At 40.6% G+C, this 17074-nt stretch overlaps 1 protein-coding gene across 3 annotated transcripts in view; it reads left to right on the forward strand.

Moving 5' to 3' along the window:
* ercc6 (excision repair cross-complementation group 6) overlaps positions 1-17074 on the forward strand; it is a 55271-nt gene that overhangs the window by 13145 nt on the left and 25052 nt on the right. For all 3 annotated transcript variants that reach the window (XM_064932012.1, XM_064932010.1, XM_064932011.1), the window contains exons 9-11: positions 7820-7951; positions 8513-8671; positions 15765-15900. In XM_064932012.1, coding sequence (XP_064788084.1) covers positions 7820-7951; positions 8513-8671; positions 15765-15900 — 427 coding nt within the window. The remainder of the gene's footprint in view (positions 1-7819; positions 7952-8512; positions 8672-15764; positions 15901-17074) is intronic.

Raw genomic sequence — 17074 nt, forward strand, 5'->3', positions numbered from 1 at the left:
CGCTGTCAGGTGGATGGATTATCTTGGCAAAGGAGAAATGCTCATCAACAAGGATGTAAACAAATTTGTTCTCAACATTTTTGAGAAATAAGCTTTCTGTGCGTATTGAACATTTTTGGGATGTTATTTCAGCTCATGAAACATGCGACCAACACTTTACATGTTACATTGATATTTTTGTTCAGTGTAGTTTCAAGATGTGGTTTGCAGTATTGCTTCTTCATCCCTTGTGATGTATTTCCTGTGATTCTGGTCATGTTTCCCACCCCCCACCCCCATTTCGAGAAATTAGCCATTGAAGTCACTTGCATTATTTACCATAATTTAGTGTTTAAGTACCAGGTTTTTCCCACTAGATGCCGCTTTTCCTGCTGCTGCCAGCACACCCTTTTATCAATGTTTCTGGTCTCTTGTGTTTATTAAATGGATCGCAACATTTTCTTTGTAACTTTGGGTAGAAAACCAAAAGCTTTTGCTCATGATGGAAAAATAAATTGTGTGGTCAAGCCAGTCCTCTATGAAAGCAATTCAGTTTGTCCTTTTCTTAGCAACCTAATGCTTCAACCCAACTCTCCTTAAATAGTCCAAATGGCAGTTCGTATGAAGGCTTTTTCTACAAGCCCAAAACTTTGATGGAGAAATGGGCTAGTGTCTCTAAACTGTTGTGAGAGTCCTAATAAAATAATACAATTATAAACCATTGCATGGCAGTTGTATGTTTTTCAATACAATTATTAGAAAACATTTCTATATGTAGTGTGATTTAGTGACATTTACCTTTACACCCAGCCAAACACAATTACCCTTGCAGAAAACTATACAGTGTATACAGTGTTTGGGACTTTAACTCTTTGAATACCATTATATATAACATTGAAACCATTAGAACTGCTGTTGGTCTAACTAATCCATACCCTTTTTTAAAGGGAATATACCACACACCTAGGGGGCGTTTTCCTGGACACAATTTAACCTAAGAGAAGTACAAACTGAATTGCTTTCATAGAGGACTGGGTTGAATTGTGAGGATGACAGCACTATTTATTTTCACCATGAGCAAAATATATAGTTTTTTTTAACTTAATGTTGCTAAGAAAATGTTATATCCACTTAATAAACACAGGAGACCAGCAAAATGGGTAAAATTATCAGGAACAGCAGCATCTAGTGGGAGAAACTTTGTACTTTCACACTAATTTCTGGTAAATAATGGAAGCACTGTTTTCCATTCATGCCGGCTGCGGCTAATCAACCGGTTACTTACTCGTTTTCAACCGGCTACTTTTTCCACTTATTATTAACTAGGCTACTTTTTTAAAATTTAAGTTTCAATTCGCTACTCAAGCCCTCTCCCGCTAGAATGAACAATATGCATCTTCTAGCGATGTATTGAAAGGATAGGCGCCTGTCGGTCACAAATCCAGCGATTACCGGTAAATGAAGTCTGCTGTCTGTTCAGCCTCCCGGTACAATTTGTGTGCGCTGTGGTTGATTGCCTGCAGTAAAATTTATTTACAGGGAGGAGGGAAAAAGCATGATGCTCGTGAATTTGCACGTCCCATGTAATGTCAGTGGTAACAATGAGTCGAAATCCACTTAGCCTTATTTGTATTATTGTTTTCTACAACATTTTTATTTTGCGTGTTACATGTAAGCCAGCCACGTAGTCTACTTGCCAGAAAGTGACGCTCAAGTCTGTGTTGTTTACTGAATCTCATCGGTGAGAGAGCCGCTCATTTGGCTCCCTAATTTGCATAGGCTACTGGTAGGCCTACCTTTTTGCGATTATCTTCAGATAAATTATGAACATATTCGGTGACGACAGTGAATCATCTCTGCACCAATACGTAGTGGAGAGACTCATTCTGGTCCATGATAATTAGGGCCCTTACTGAATCCAGGCATTAAAAAGGAATAAAACAAAAACATTTTTGTTTTATTGACCTTAGTTAGGGCTGGGCGGTATACCGGTATTGATGCACGGACAGGTTTGTGTTTTTTACTTTACCTCCTATACCGGTATTTGAATGTTTGGTTTGTTATATGTGATAGGCAGTGTGTAACGTCCATTTTTTTATATAGTTTACTTCGCTACTTGGGTCATCTCTATGCCGCTTTCCACTCAGACCTAGCCACGCCCCCTGTCACTCAAGGAGCGCATTTGATGTTCCTCAACCACGAGACTGGTGATGGGCATTCCGGCTCTGTTCAGTGAGCTGGCTCGTTCGGCTCAGCTCACCAAAAAGTGCCGGATCTTTTGGCTCCCAAACGGCTCTTGAAAAAATACAAAACATTTTTTTTTTTAAGTCAAACATTTTGCAATGATTTTAAAACAATTCTAATTATATTATTAAATTAAATCAAACTCTACCTTAACCACAATTTATTTAAAAATGCATTGGTTCGTTGTTAAAAATAATGCTATTAAACATTTGTATAATTTTTTTACTGTATATAAACAAAGTGCATATAAATCTAACCATTCAAAATGAATAGAATCTGAACAGCATAATAATAGAATATTGCACCATATCAAAGAAAAATAAATAAGGTGCAAAACTGCAGCATCCCACTTTAAACATTAAACTGGTCCCTCTTTCTCTCTCTCCTTTATTGCCATGTTATAACCAGCAGCACACAGCAATGCTGACCATATTTAGCTTTTGAGAGATTTGCATTCAGAAATGCAAGCTGCCTCACTTTCGAGGGGCTGATTCAGTTTCTTCTCTCAGTAATTATTTGTCCCGTTTTCGAGAAGGCCCTCTGAGGGAACGGATGTGGCCACTATGCAGAGTCACCCTGTCATGATTTTAGTAAGCCTTGGGCAGACAGAGGCCTAGTTCTTCCACCAGCTCAGAGGATCTGCAGTTCTTTGGAGTAGTGGCTCCTCCAAATAGTATCGCATCTGCTAAGGGATATCTGCAGTAGATAATTGGACTCTTTCCCGTACTGAAGCCTATGTGCTCTCGTACAGTTGTGGAATAATTGATTTCGATAGGGTTTCCTGCTTGGAATTGTGTACATTGGACTATTGCTATCATTTCTAAAAACCTCTGTCCTCCACGATCAAAAATGAAAGACTGCGTTGCTGTGGGTCGCGGAGTAGGCCTACTTGACTGAGTGGATACATCTCCACGTGTGGAGGTGCTGGCTCCACCACTATCACTAGCAGGCCCGCTAGTTTCTCGACGCTCCACTACAGCTAGCTTCACAGTTGGGTGCACAGTTCGCATCTGCCGGTGTAGGTTGTGCGTCGAACCGGCTTTATATGAGATCTTGTTTTGACAAATTCTACACTGTGTTCTAACATTGTCTACATTAATGAAATGCACCCAAATGCTACTTTGCTTCCAACTCATTTTCCAGCTGTTTTCACAGCTGTCCTTCCTCTCCTCAGCTGCTAAGTGTGTGACTGTGTATGAGTTGGCTCGGGCCTCCCTCACGCATCTTTGGTTCATTGGTTGACACTGCGTGTCTGATTGACAGGAACAACAGGTGAGGCTGTTAGTCTGAGCAGACAGAACAAGACAGTCAAAACGAATGTGTGTGCGCTTGAGCATTTAAGCCTATATTATTATTATTTATTTATTTATTTTTTATTTATTTTTTCGTTCTTTGAATTAGTTATTTCTATTCATTTAAATCTTTTGATTATTCATATCTTTATTTAAGTAAATTCGGCTCTTCTGATATACAAGCCGGCTCTTAGAGCCGACTCGTTCTCAAAAGACCCATCTCAAAAGACCCATCACTACACGAGACACTTGCATATGCTGCACTGACCACGCAGACTGAACGCAACACTGTTGATGACAACGATGCAGTTGTCACTTTCCTTCATAATATAAATCTACAAGCATTCTATAATTACACTGTTAGCTTGTTTCTTACATCTGCAAACAGCTTGTCTTTTCTTAGCAAGTTGTTCCTAAATCTTGTTAGCCGCTAATGCTAATCTCTAGTTAGCTAATACATGTACTGAGTAAGAACAAGCGTACTTAGCTATACTGCCTGATAATACCAATGATTGTGTAGACCTAAATCAGCATGTTTGTGCAACAGTGTCTTCTAAATTAAAGAGGTAAACGCAAAGAAAGAATATTTTAGCTACGTGAAGTTGCTAAGAGAGAACATTCAATGTAGCCAAAGATTATAGGGTTCCCTAAGAAACAGCTATCCTAACCTGTCACAATAACTCCTCCCTGGCATTTTCATTCATTGTAATTTCAAACAACACTGTATTAAAAGTGCCCACTATTATATTCTAACTATATAATTAGAATAGACATTCTATTCCCATGATTCCAAGTGTTTTGCTCTAAATTGCAAGACAAATTGCAACATTTGGTTAAAAATAAGGCCCAGATTACTTGCTCATATCGTGCAGCCCTATGTGGCAGTGTGGAAATTATCTCAAATGCAGGAATTGATGAAAATTATGACTTTTGTGGGTTGCAGTTGAATTGAACGCTATAAAACAATCAGAATGGAGAAAGACCCATTGATATCACTTAGAATGTATGTGTTGCCACCCTAGTCACGCACTACTCATAAAGCACATTTAGAACTTTTATTATAAAAATAAAAATAAACATAAAATACGTCATACTGTAAAAAAAATATATTTAAAAAATACGGTGATATAATATTTTGGCCATATCACCCAGCCCTAACCTTAGTAGGGAATCAGCTAAATGTATTAAATGAATTATCCCAAGTTTATCATAAAACATGAACAGAATGCATCAGTGATCTGTATTTCCTGCAACTTTCTGAAGAGGCAATGAGAGTGCCCCCATGTGTGTGTGTCTCAACAACTTTGTGGAGCTTTTAGTGTTGATGCTAATGAAAACATTATTCTGGTCAAAAAAATCTCAATGTGAACTACAAAGTAGCCTTTGCTTATCTGGCACAATTTAATGATTATTTTTGTTAATCCAGTGGGTATTTGGTTTGAAAACTTTACCATCACATGTGCGCTACAAAAACACATCTAAAAAAATGTTTCTTGTTAGGTGCACACTTCAATTAAAAGGTTTCTACACCCAAAAATCGAAATTGGAATTAGGCAAAAAATATAACTGATTTTATAGGGCCCTACTTAATGATAATTTTACATAATTTTACCTTAAAGATGCAGTCAAATGTGATTGGCCTGTGTTTGATATACATTTCGTCACTATGAAGGTGGAATAGTATTGTGAAAATTATGATAGCCCTTTTAGTGTAAGCTCTGTTTGAAAAGACTGCCTGAATTTTCAGCATGTTTTGGTGGGATGGACTTTTGGCCTGCCCAGTAAATGAGTTAATAGACCACTAAGAAATAATTCTAAACATCTCTGCCAACCTCTCTGCCAATAACAGCTAGATTTCAGTTTCCCCTCCCTGACTCTCGACAGTCCTAGCGAAATTCTTGCTTGAGAAATTGCTCTTTGCTAAGATTTTTTTATTTAACCTTTTATTTAACCATGCAAGTCAGCGAAGAACAAATTCTTATTTACAACGACGGCCTATCCCGGCCAAACCCTTGCCCGGACGACGCTGGGCCAATTGTGTGCCGCCCTATGGGACTCCCCATCACAGCCGGATTGTGGTACAGCCTGATATCGAACCAGGGTCTGTAGTGACGCCTCTAGCACTGAGATACAGTGCGTTAGAACGCTGCGCCACTTGGGAGCCCAGTCAGAAGCTAATTTTTTTCAACCATTTTAATTGAGAACAATCACAGTAAGGTACTTAATTGTTACCCATGAAATTATTTCATATTGAGATAAAAACAGCTGCATTTGGACCTTTTTTAAGATGTGTGTGTGTATAGCCCTTTTATTTTAAAATTGTACCTTGAATTTATTTTTTACTTCATTATTCTGTTTTAATAAAATCCATAATTTGAACAAACATTGGCATTTCATATCTTTAATAAGACTTTAATCTCAAGAGAAGACCGGTTAAAGGTGTAATATTCTCTTAATTAGAAAATAGTCCTGGTCATATAGACCTAGACGATATTCAAAATGACTAACGATTTGTATTTATTATGGATCCCCATTAGCTGCTGCCAAGGCAGCTTCCTGGGGTCCAGCAAAATTAAGGCAGTTTATACAATAGATTGAATTCATACATTCTCAGTAATTTAATTTGTAAAACCATGTCTTACACAATACCACAAATGTTTCCAATCTGGGAGATAAACTCGATAAAGTATTCAATAACTTTGCGGTGTATTTCAGATGGAATCAAAGCATTAGTATGTACCAGAGGCTGCTAAAAACATAGCTCCTTCCACAATTTTGTTTAAACCGAGTACTTACACACTGATGCAAGCGGCTTCATTGGCTCATTTCTCTAAACGGGAACAGCACCAAATTCACAGAGAATACGTTATAAAAGATGAAGAAGCAATACTCCAAGCAGCAGCGTGTCAAAGCTGATGGTATACTGGTTGATGGAGTGGGATTGGCGTAGGCTGTGGGTGGTTCGTAGGTGGCTCTTGACAATTTATTAGATTCCCCATGTCTTACTCATTGTTAAGAAGAATTATGGTCCAAATCAGATTCATTGACTATATGAATCCTATCAATTTAAATTGACAATTTGGGTGCAATCAAATAGCTTAATTTCTCAGATCAAATTATATTTCAACAAAATAATGTTTCAGGAATGCTTATCTTATCCGTTTCTAACTACAGAAACGATTTCAGTACAATCTAAATTGGTGGGTTTCGAAATCCTCTTTCTTGTGCTTTTTGAGGTGGAATGACTCAGGGGGCTGAGAGAGCGGTTAAGAAGAGCGAGAGGGACGGGAAGGGAGTGAAAAAGGACAAGAGAGGGACAGGGGGAGAGAAAGAAGGAAAGGAGAGAGAGGAAGGGAAGTGTGTAGAGAGAAAAGTGTAATAAACTGAGCCGATGCCTTGACTTAATTAGTGTGGCTGGTCTCAGCAGGCCAGCAAAGAGCAGCAGTCTCCCAGCCTTAGTGACAGGACCAGGACCAAATGAAGATGGATTCCGGTCCTCTCCCTCTCACACCTTTCCTAGGGAACCCACTCCACTAATTGTCTGTATCAATCTTCATTTGCTGTGTGACGACTCTGCCACTAACTGCCCTCTCGCTCTATGCAGCTAGTCTATTATAAATACACGTGTCCTGGCTGGTCTGTGGTAATCCTGTAGCCTCCGGCACACGTCTATGCCGGCATAGGTTTGAATCCGGCCTACTGCACTTTGACACAGCCTCTATCTTTCCTCACTATCACCTTTTCTCTCTATCTGTTCAAGAATGTCAGAAAAGACCATGTAAATATATATATATAAATTCAACTGCCTTAGATTGCCCTCCTTAAAACGGCTTAAGAATTCCCTATGCTAACTGATAGTGATTACACCAATTACTCACACATCCCTTTGGGTTTTAAAGAGCAAGGTTCGGGCCGCAAATGTTTAGTGGTCTTGTTTCAGCATGGGACATCTCTGCTGCTCAGATGCACATAAGGGTCTGGGCCCATATTCATAAAGTGTCTCATAGTAGGTGTGCTGATCTACGATCAGTGTAATGAAATTAGAGGTGGGACATGATCCTCGATCGGCAGTCCGACTCTGAGACACTTTGTGTTGTGGGCCTAAGTGTTGTAGGGGGAGAGATCCAGATGGGACTGTTGGGCCTTGGGGCGATTGCTGAGGGAGATTTTGCTGAGTCAATACAAGAGTGTGTAGAAGGGGGTGGCGGGGCTATAGTGACTTATGTGACGGTAGCACCTGCTCCCCTGTAGGAGGAGGAAAGGGAGAGGATGACAGTAGTGATGACTGTTTTCTCTTTTTACAGGCGGTGGAGGCGGCTGCGGCTGAGAGAGAGGGAGGAGAAGAGAGAGAGAGGAGAGGAGGAGAGTGACCAGAGTGATGCTGAGTTTGATGAAGGATTCAAAGTGCCTGGATTCCTCTGGAATAAACTCTTCAAGTAAGTAACAAACAAAGTAACAGCTTTTCCCAATTGTCACTGTATTTTGTAATGTTTATGACTAATGTTTATGTTGATACCTGTTGAATATGAACTCTGATAGTGGAAATGATCATATACATAAAGTATGTTTATAATAAGTTGTGTGTGTGGACCAGTTTATTTAAAAAAAAACACATTCAGTTTTAGATTGGTTTTATCATCACCACAGAACATCATTGTAAGTATAAGTGAAGCGTATTGAACTCAAAGCAGGCAGATTGTTTTGGACTGTATTCACTTGAGTAACTTGAGTCTGAGTTGAGTAAAAAAGTACTCAAGTAGAAAGTGAGCAAAGTGGCTCACAGCTGATCAGTTTCTACACTTCCGTTCTCTTTATCTGGAATCGTTACTGACAATGACCTAACGGTTAATTTACCACCACACACACTATGCTCTTTGTGTTTGGGCGGGGGTGAATTTTTGACAGACGGAGATGTTTGTGTGTGTGTGTATATTAACAGCTGTGTGCGCACGTATGTGTGTCTTTTGTCTCTTTCTGTGTGTGTGTGTGTGTTCCAGGTACCAGCAGACAGGTGTGAGGTGGCTGTGGGAGCTACACTGCCAGCAGGCAGGGGGAATCCTGGGGGATGAGATGGGTCTGGGTAAAACCATCCAAGTCATCGCATTCCTGGCTGGCCTCAGCTACAGCAAACTACGCACACGAGGGTCCAACTACAGGTACACGGGCATGCACACACGTACACCTGACCTGGGTTAAATTATTATTTGAAGTCTTTCAAATACTTTAAGCATTTGCTCTAGCCTGCCGAGTGGGCCAGGAGGGTGGGGTCTGCATTATTTGAGCTTTTATATTAGTTCCATTGCAACAGGCAAGCTCAATCAGGCACAGATCAAGTATTTGTATCCTAGAGATGGATTGAGATCACTCCTTGGAAATAACACATTTTTGCATGGACATTGCCATTGAGAACTTTTTAAAGTAGTCTTCTGGGTGGAACTTCCTATGGGTTAATGAAGGATCACACAATTCCATCCAGCTCGTCAGCAGGGATCAGCCAAAGAACATTACCGCAGGTGGTTTAAATCGCCAACCTTGGCTTTATACCTGTTCAAACAACAGACTCCAGGTGGCAGTATGCACCCTTTCACTTTGTTTACCAATTCGGTAGTAGTAGTAGTAGTAGTAGAAGAAGAAAATGAACTACTTTATAATGGGGATGGCTTCAATTGTGCTGCTCATGCCCACAGATGCCATAATGGGACAGTTACAAAGATTTGTCGTCTAACTAAGTCTATGATTTGGACCCAGGTCTGACGCTCGCACGAACACACACAAACTCTAGCCGTTATGGTGTGTTCAGACTGGGAGTCTGTAGTAATGAATATTTCATTAGGGTGATTTGTGCTGGAGAGTTTTAGTCTGAATTATTAAACATGTTTCAATTATTAGACTCCTCTCATTCTCTACTGCAGACACCAAAGGAAACATGGACATGACGTGTGTGTGTGTGTGTGTGTGTGTGTGTGTGTGTGTGTGTGTGTGTGTGTGTGTGTGTGTGTGTGTGTGTGTGTGTGTGTGTGTGTGTGTGATTCTTTGTGGACGTGGTCACAGGGGCAGAGGGGGCCAATTAAACGTGAACCACATTAAAGCATGTTGAAGGCGGGGCCCACTGGTTCCACACACACACTCCAGAGGGATTGAACCTCTCTGATGGTCAATACTCTGTCTGCTGTCAACGTCCACAAATTGATTGTTTGCAAACTCAATTATGCCTCTATCAATGGTTTCCACCAAGCAGAGGTTCATGGCAGTTAGGGCTGTGACGATAATTTAATAACCGTGTAAAACCGTTTCAATGGTTTTGACGGTTATTTTGTTATAACGTTCTTTATCCATAACCGTCGAAATAGGCCTACATTCATTTTTCGGATTTAAAAAAAATTATCGTATTAACTATTGTCGTGGGCCTCCCGGGTGGCGCAGTGGTTAAGGGCACTGTACTGCAGCGCCAGCTGTGCCACCAGAGACTCTGGGTTCGCGCCCAGGCTCTGTCGTAACCGGCCGCGACCGCGAGGTCCGTGGGGCGACGCACAATTGGCATAGCGTCGTCCGGGTTAGGGAGGGTTTGGCCAGTAGGGATATCCTTGTCTCATCGCGCACCAGCGACTCCTGTGGCGGACCGGGCTGGCTTCCGGGTTGGATGCGCGTTGTGTTAAGAAGCAGTGCGGCTTGGTTGGGTTTGTGTATCGTCTCTCCCGAGCCCGTACGGGAGTTGTAGCGATGAGACAAGATAGTAGCTACTAGCAATTGGATACCACGAAAAAGGGGGTAAAATTTTAAATAATATATAATAATAATTAGAAAAATCTATTGTCATGTAGCTAAACTTTGCCTAATAGTGGGGGTGTTTACTAATGACTATAATCAATTGTTTTGCTAACTTAGTCTATCCATTAAACATTCTACATCCCCCTCTTTTTAACTGTCCTTTTGATGCTCAAGCAGCTTTAGAACACTATAGGCTATGACACTTCAATAAAAAGTGTTTTGATTTGTCGACTTTCTTTAATACAATGCACGTTTTCATTGCTTGCTAGTAAATAAATATATACATCTTTTTTTTTAAGCAGTCGACAAGGTTGTTCTGGCTCTGAGGCCTGTAATGTTAGGTCAATGTGCCAATCTTTATATCTGCCCGGTCTTGGCCAATATACCGCCCTATGCGAGTAGCTGGGCTTCTGTCATTTTTTTTCTTCACGTCACACAGTAAGTCAACGAAGTCATTTTTTAAATTATTATTATTTTTACATCCATTCACACTGAACGAAAATATAAACGTGACATGCGAAGTGTTAGTCCCGTGTTTCATGAGCTAAAATAAAAGATCCCAGAAATTTTTCATACGCACAAAAAGCTTATTTCAATCAAATCTGGGGCACAAATTTGTTTATCCCTGTTAGTGAGCATTTCTCTTTTGCCAAGATAATCCATCCACCTGACAGGTGTGGCATATCAAGAAGCTGATTCAACAGTATAATCATTACACAGGTGCACCCTGTTCTGGAGAAATATGCAGTTTTGTTACTCAACATAATGCCACAGATGTCCAACAGAGCTGTTGCCAGATCATTTAATGTTAATTTCTCTACCATAAGCCGCCTCCGTTGTTTTAGAGAATTTGGCAGTACGTCCAACCGGCCTCACAACCGCAGACCAAGTATAACCATGCCAGCCCAGGACCTCCACATCTGGCTTCTTCACCTGCTCGATCATCTGAGACCAGCCACCCTGATGAAACTGTGTGTTTGCACAGCCGAATAATTTTTGCCCAAACTGTCAAAAACCATCTCAGAGAAGCTCATCTGCGTGCTCGTCATTTTGACCTGACTGCCGTTCGACTTCATAACTGAATTCAATTGGCAAATTCTCACTTTCGATGGCCACTGGCATGCTGGAGAAGTGTGCTCTTCACAAATGATTCCCGGTTTCAACTGTACAGACCATTCATCTGCTGCCATCACCTCATGTTTCAGCATGTTCATGCACGGGCCCATGTTGCAAGGATCTGTACACAATTACTGGAAGCTGAAAATGTCCCAGTTCTTCCATGGCCTGCATACTCGCCAGGCATGTCACCAGTTGAGCATGTTTGGGATGCTCTGGATTGATGTGTACGACAGCGTGTTCTAGGTCCCACCAATATCCAGCAACTTTGCACAGCCATTAAATAAGAGTGTGACAACATTCCACAGACCACAATCAACAGCCTGATCAACTCTATGCAAAGGAGATGTGTCGCGCTGCAGATACTGACTGGTTTTCTGATCCACATCCCTATGACTAACATGTGCATATGTTGGTATCTATGACCAACATATGCATATCTATATTCCCAATCATGTGAAATCCATAGATTTGGGCGTAATTATTTTTATTTCAATTGACTGATTTGCCTATGAACTGTAATTCAGTTTAAAAAAAAGTTTAAATAGTTGAATGTTGGGTTTTATATTTTTACTTAGTGTATATTCCTCACAGTATTTGAAAAATCTTTCCAACACTCTCCCCCTCGATAATCGGCATCGCTGATAAATAGGCAATGGGCATGTTGCATGTATTTCTTTCTATTTTAATCGTTGTCAGTTACATCTTCATACTCTAGCTTGTGGCATGAACGCATGTGGCATTGATTGACAGGTGCTTTTATGGGGGGGTTTCTTTAAGAATCAAACGCTCCTGTCATGATTTAATCTTGGCTTTTTCAGTAGCTTAGGCTACTTTGTCTCATTACTGCGTCCTCTCTTTGAAGAACATATTTCTATGCCACTGCCATCGAATGGCTGCAACAGCAGGGTTTGTGACATAATGTGAATATTTTGGGAAAAGTAGAAAACCCATCGGATTTCATTTAAATGGTTTTGTCTGTCAAAATAGGATCTGTGTTGCTTTAAAAGAAAAAAATTTGAACAGGAAAGTCACCTGATAGGCATACAGTACCGGTAGACACACACTACCGGGTCAAAAGTTTTGGAACACCTACTCATTCAAGTTTTTGTTTTTTTTTTTTTTTTTTTTACTCATGACAGCTTTGCACACTCTTGGCATTCTCTTAACCATCTTCATGAGGTAGTCACCTGGAATGCATTTCAATTAACATGTGTGCTTTAAAAGTAAATTTGTGTCATTTCTTTCCACAATGTGGTTGGCAGGTAGCATAGTGGTTAGAGCATTGGGACAGTAACCGAAAGGTTACTAGATGGAATCCCCGAGCTGACGAGGTAAAAATGTGTCGTTCTGCCCCTGAACAAGGCATTTAACCCACTGTTCCTAGGCCGTCATTGTCAATAAGAATTTGTTCTTAACTGTCTTGCCATGTTAAATAAAGATTAAATCAAATAAAATGTGTTTGAGCCAGTTAGTTGTGTTGTGACAAGGTACAGGAGGTATACAGAAGATAGCCGTATTTGGTAAAATGCCAAGTCCATATTATGGCAAGAACAGCTCAAATAAGCAAAGAGAAAATACAGTCTACCATTACTATAAGACACAAAAACCATGTGTAGCTCTGTGATGAAACAGGCTCTCATGACGACCGCCACAGGAATGGAAGATCCAGAGTTACCTCTGCTGCAGAGGATAAGTTTATGAGTTACCAGTCTCAGAAATTGCAGCCCAAATAAATGCTTCAGAGTTCAAGTAACAGACACAGCTCAACATCAACTGTTCAGAGGAGACAAAGAAACCACTACTAAAGGACACCAAGAAGAAGACGAGATTTGCTTTGGCCAAGAAACACAAGCAAAGGGCATTAGACCGGTAGAAATTTGGCCTTTGGTCTGGAGTGCAAATTTGAGATTTTTGGTTCCAACCGCCGTGTCTTTGTGAGTGAACGGGTGTGAGTGAACGGATGATCTGCATTTGAGTTTTTCCCACCATGAAGCATGGAGAAGGTGGTGTTATGGTGTGGCGGGTGCTTTGCTGGTGACACTGTCTGTGAATTATTTAGAAATCAAGGCACACTTAACCAGCATGTTTACAACAGCATTCTGCAGTGATACGCCATCCCATCTGGTTTGGGCTTAGTGGGACTATCATTTGTTTTTCAACAGGACAATGACCCAACACACCTCCAGGCTGTGTAAGGGCTATTTGACCAAGAAGGAGGGTGATGGAGTGCTGCATCAGATGACCTGGCCTCCACAATTCCCCGACATCAACCAAATTGAGATGAGTTGGACCGCAGAGTGACGTAAAAGCAGCCAACAAGTGCTCAGCATATGTGAGAACTCCTTCAAGACTCTTGGAAAAGCATTCCAGCTGAAGCTGGTTGAGAGAATGCCAAGAGTGTGCAAAGCTGTCAAGGCAAAGGATGGCTATTTGAAGAATCTCAAATATAAAATCAATTTTGATTTGTTTACCACTTTTTTGGGGGTGGGGGGGTTACTACATTATTGGATGTGTTATTTGATAGTTTTGGTGTCTTCACTAATATTCTACAATGTAGAAAATAATCAAATAAAGAAAAACCCTTGAATGAGTAGGTGTTTCAAAACTTTTGACCAGTAGTATACAGTTGACTTCGGAAGTTTACATACACTTAGGTTGGAGTCATTAAACCTTGTTTTTCAACCACTCCACAAATTTCTTGTTAACAAGCTATAGTTTTGGCAAGTCGGTTGGGAAATCTACTTTGTGCATGACACAACATTTTTCCAGCAATTGTTTACAGACAGATTATTTCATTATTTCCAGTGGGTCAGAAGTTTACATACACTAAGTTGACTGTGCCTTTAAACAGCTTGGAAAATTCCAGAAAATGTCATGGCTTTCGAAGCTTCTGATAGGCTAATGGACATAATTTGAGTCAATTGGAGGTGAACCTGTAGATGTATTTCAAGGCCTACCTTCAAACTCAGTGCCTCTTTGCTTGACGTCATGGGAAAATCAAAAGATATCAGCCAAGACCTCCACAAGCCTGGTTCATCCTTGGGAGCAATTTCCAAACGCCTGAAGGTACCACGTTCATCTGTACAAACAATAGCACACAAGTATAAACACCATTTTAAAAAAAAGCCAGACTACGGTTTGCAACTGCACATGGGGACAAAGATCGTACTTTTTGGAGAAATGTCCTCTGGTCTGATAAAACAAAAATAGAACGTTTTGGCCATAATGACCATCGTTAAGTTTGGAGGAAAAATGGGGAAGCTTGCAAGCTGAAGAACACCATCCCAACCGTGAATCACGGGGATGGCAGCATCATGTTGTGGGAGTGCTTTGGAGCAGGAAGGACTGGTGCACTTCACAAAATAGATGGCATCATGAGGAAGGAAAATGATGTGGATATATTGAAGCAACATCTCAAGACATCAGTCGGAAAGTTAAAGCTTGGTCGCAAATGGTTCTTCCAAATGGACAATGACTCCAAGCATTCTTCCAAAGTTGTGGCACAATGCAATGGCTTAAGGACAACAAAGTCAAAGTATTGGAGTGGCCATCACAAAGCCCTGACTTCAAACCTATAGAAAATTTGTGGGCAGAACTGAAAAAGCGTGTGCGTGCAAGAAGGCCTACAAACCTGACTCAGTTACACCAGGTCTGTCAGGAGGAATGGGCCAAAATTCACCCAACTTATTGTGGGAAGCTTGTGGAAGGCTACCTGAAACGTTTGACCCAAGTTAATCAATTTAAAGGCAATGCTACCAAATACTAATTGAGTGTATGTAAACTTCTGAACCACTGGGAATGTAATGAAAGAAATACAAGCTGAAATGAATCATTCTCTCTCCTTTTTATTCTGACATTTCCCATTCTTAAAATAAAGTGGTGATCCTAACTGACCTAAAACGGAATTATTACTTGGATTAAATGTCAGGAATTGTGAATCTGAGTTTAAATGTATTTAGCTAAGGTGTATGTAAACTTCTGACTTCAACTGTATATCTTTCTTTTGACTCTGTTTAATGTTGTCAATATGCAACAGATCCTCCATCCTGGCATTTCCATATTTGTAATAACCTGAATAATAAGAATAAAATGCCATGATAATAGGGAAGTGTTAATTGCTTGTTTCAAATGGGTTTTTTTAAGCTGCATGTCCATGTAACAAGTGTACGAACCTGAACGGTTATGGCCAACTACCGTAACCTCATTTTCCAAGTCTGTCACAGCCCTAATTTGGCTATTTATGTCGGTATAAACACGGTGTGAATGAACCATAACATGCCAGCAGCCTGACTGAAACACAAACCCTGAACTTTACCTGATCCTGTGTGTGTGTGTGTGTGTGTGTGTGTGTGTGTGTTCCAGGTACCAAGGACTAGGTCCTACAGTGATAGTGTGTCCAGCTACAGTCATGCACCAGTGGGTCAGTGAGTTTCACACCTGGTGGCCCCCATTCAGAGTGGCTGTCCTACATGACACGGGATCCTTCACCCAAACAAAGGTAGGGGGTGTGTATTCAGGTGTTTTTCTTGTGCTGTATCTTTTCTCCTGTCAGCATTTTGTGGAGGATTCCGCTCTGAGGGAGATGTAAATTAATTAGTGGTACACTGGTAGATATTAATTACTTTACACTGTAGATCGCACCCAGCAAGTTGTGTGGGTGTGACACAGTGATTAATGGGTGATGCAGGCTGGGCTGGGGGGGGGGGGGGGATACCTACTGTAGTCAGTTGTACAACTGAATGCATTCAACTGAAATGTGTCTTCCACATTTAACCCAACCCCTCTGGGGGCGCAAGTTTTTTTATTTATTTTTTTAGTGTTTTTTTTAAAAGGGGTTTCCTTTGGGGGTGCACCAAAGAACGGTTTATGCAGAGTTGGCTCATCATGCCTCCCCCTTCTTTAATAGTGAAGAGCTACAAACTCCACATGCACCTTTAATTAACCAGTCTCTATGGTACTGAGAAGTAATGCGTCACCATCAGCTGGCGGTGTGAGGCCTGGAGTTCAGTGAAGGTGACATGTTCTCAATGACAGAAATGTAATGAGTAGAGCTGACACAATTCCCTCTTCCTGAAAGACAAGCATATCTGTTCTACACAATACATACATTTCTATTTTTATTCTCTGTAATACCAATTTACCCCACCGAATACATTCTTTTTAAAGGGCAAATAAAAGTCACAGAATTAAGTAACCTTTTATATCTTCCTAACATGCTGACCACACTGCTCGCTTTGCAAAATAAATGGACACATGTTATTCAATCACTGCACCTACAATGCTCCCGCGAGACAGCGAGCGAAAATAGGTGGTTCTATTTGTGACACTCAAATCCAGCCTCTCAAATCTCCTCATTTGTTTTTAGGAGCCCACGTGGGTGATTGAAAGATGAACTGATGTCCACACTCCAGTCGGTTGTAGTAATGCTGTAAAGTTGGTTGCCAACCGCCATATCAAGTCCAACAAAGAAAAAGAAGCCTGTAGGATTGAGGAGCAATGATAAGAAACAAATTCGGTTTACCGTTTTATCTGAATTAATTGTCGGAGTAGAGTACCTTGTGTATTTCAGGTAAAATAACCCAATGTTTATATCCCAGCACAAATTAGCTATCAACAGCAAGCTAGATTGTCATAAATGTGTAATGCAAATTTGACCTGTCCACAAATTATTA

Source organism: Oncorhynchus masou, chromosome 23 (assembly GCF_036934945.1).
Source record: "Oncorhynchus masou masou isolate Uvic2021 chromosome 23, UVic_Omas_1.1, whole genome shotgun sequence".
NCBI classification, from domain to species: Eukaryota; Metazoa; Chordata; class Actinopteri; order Salmoniformes; family Salmonidae; genus Oncorhynchus; species Oncorhynchus masou.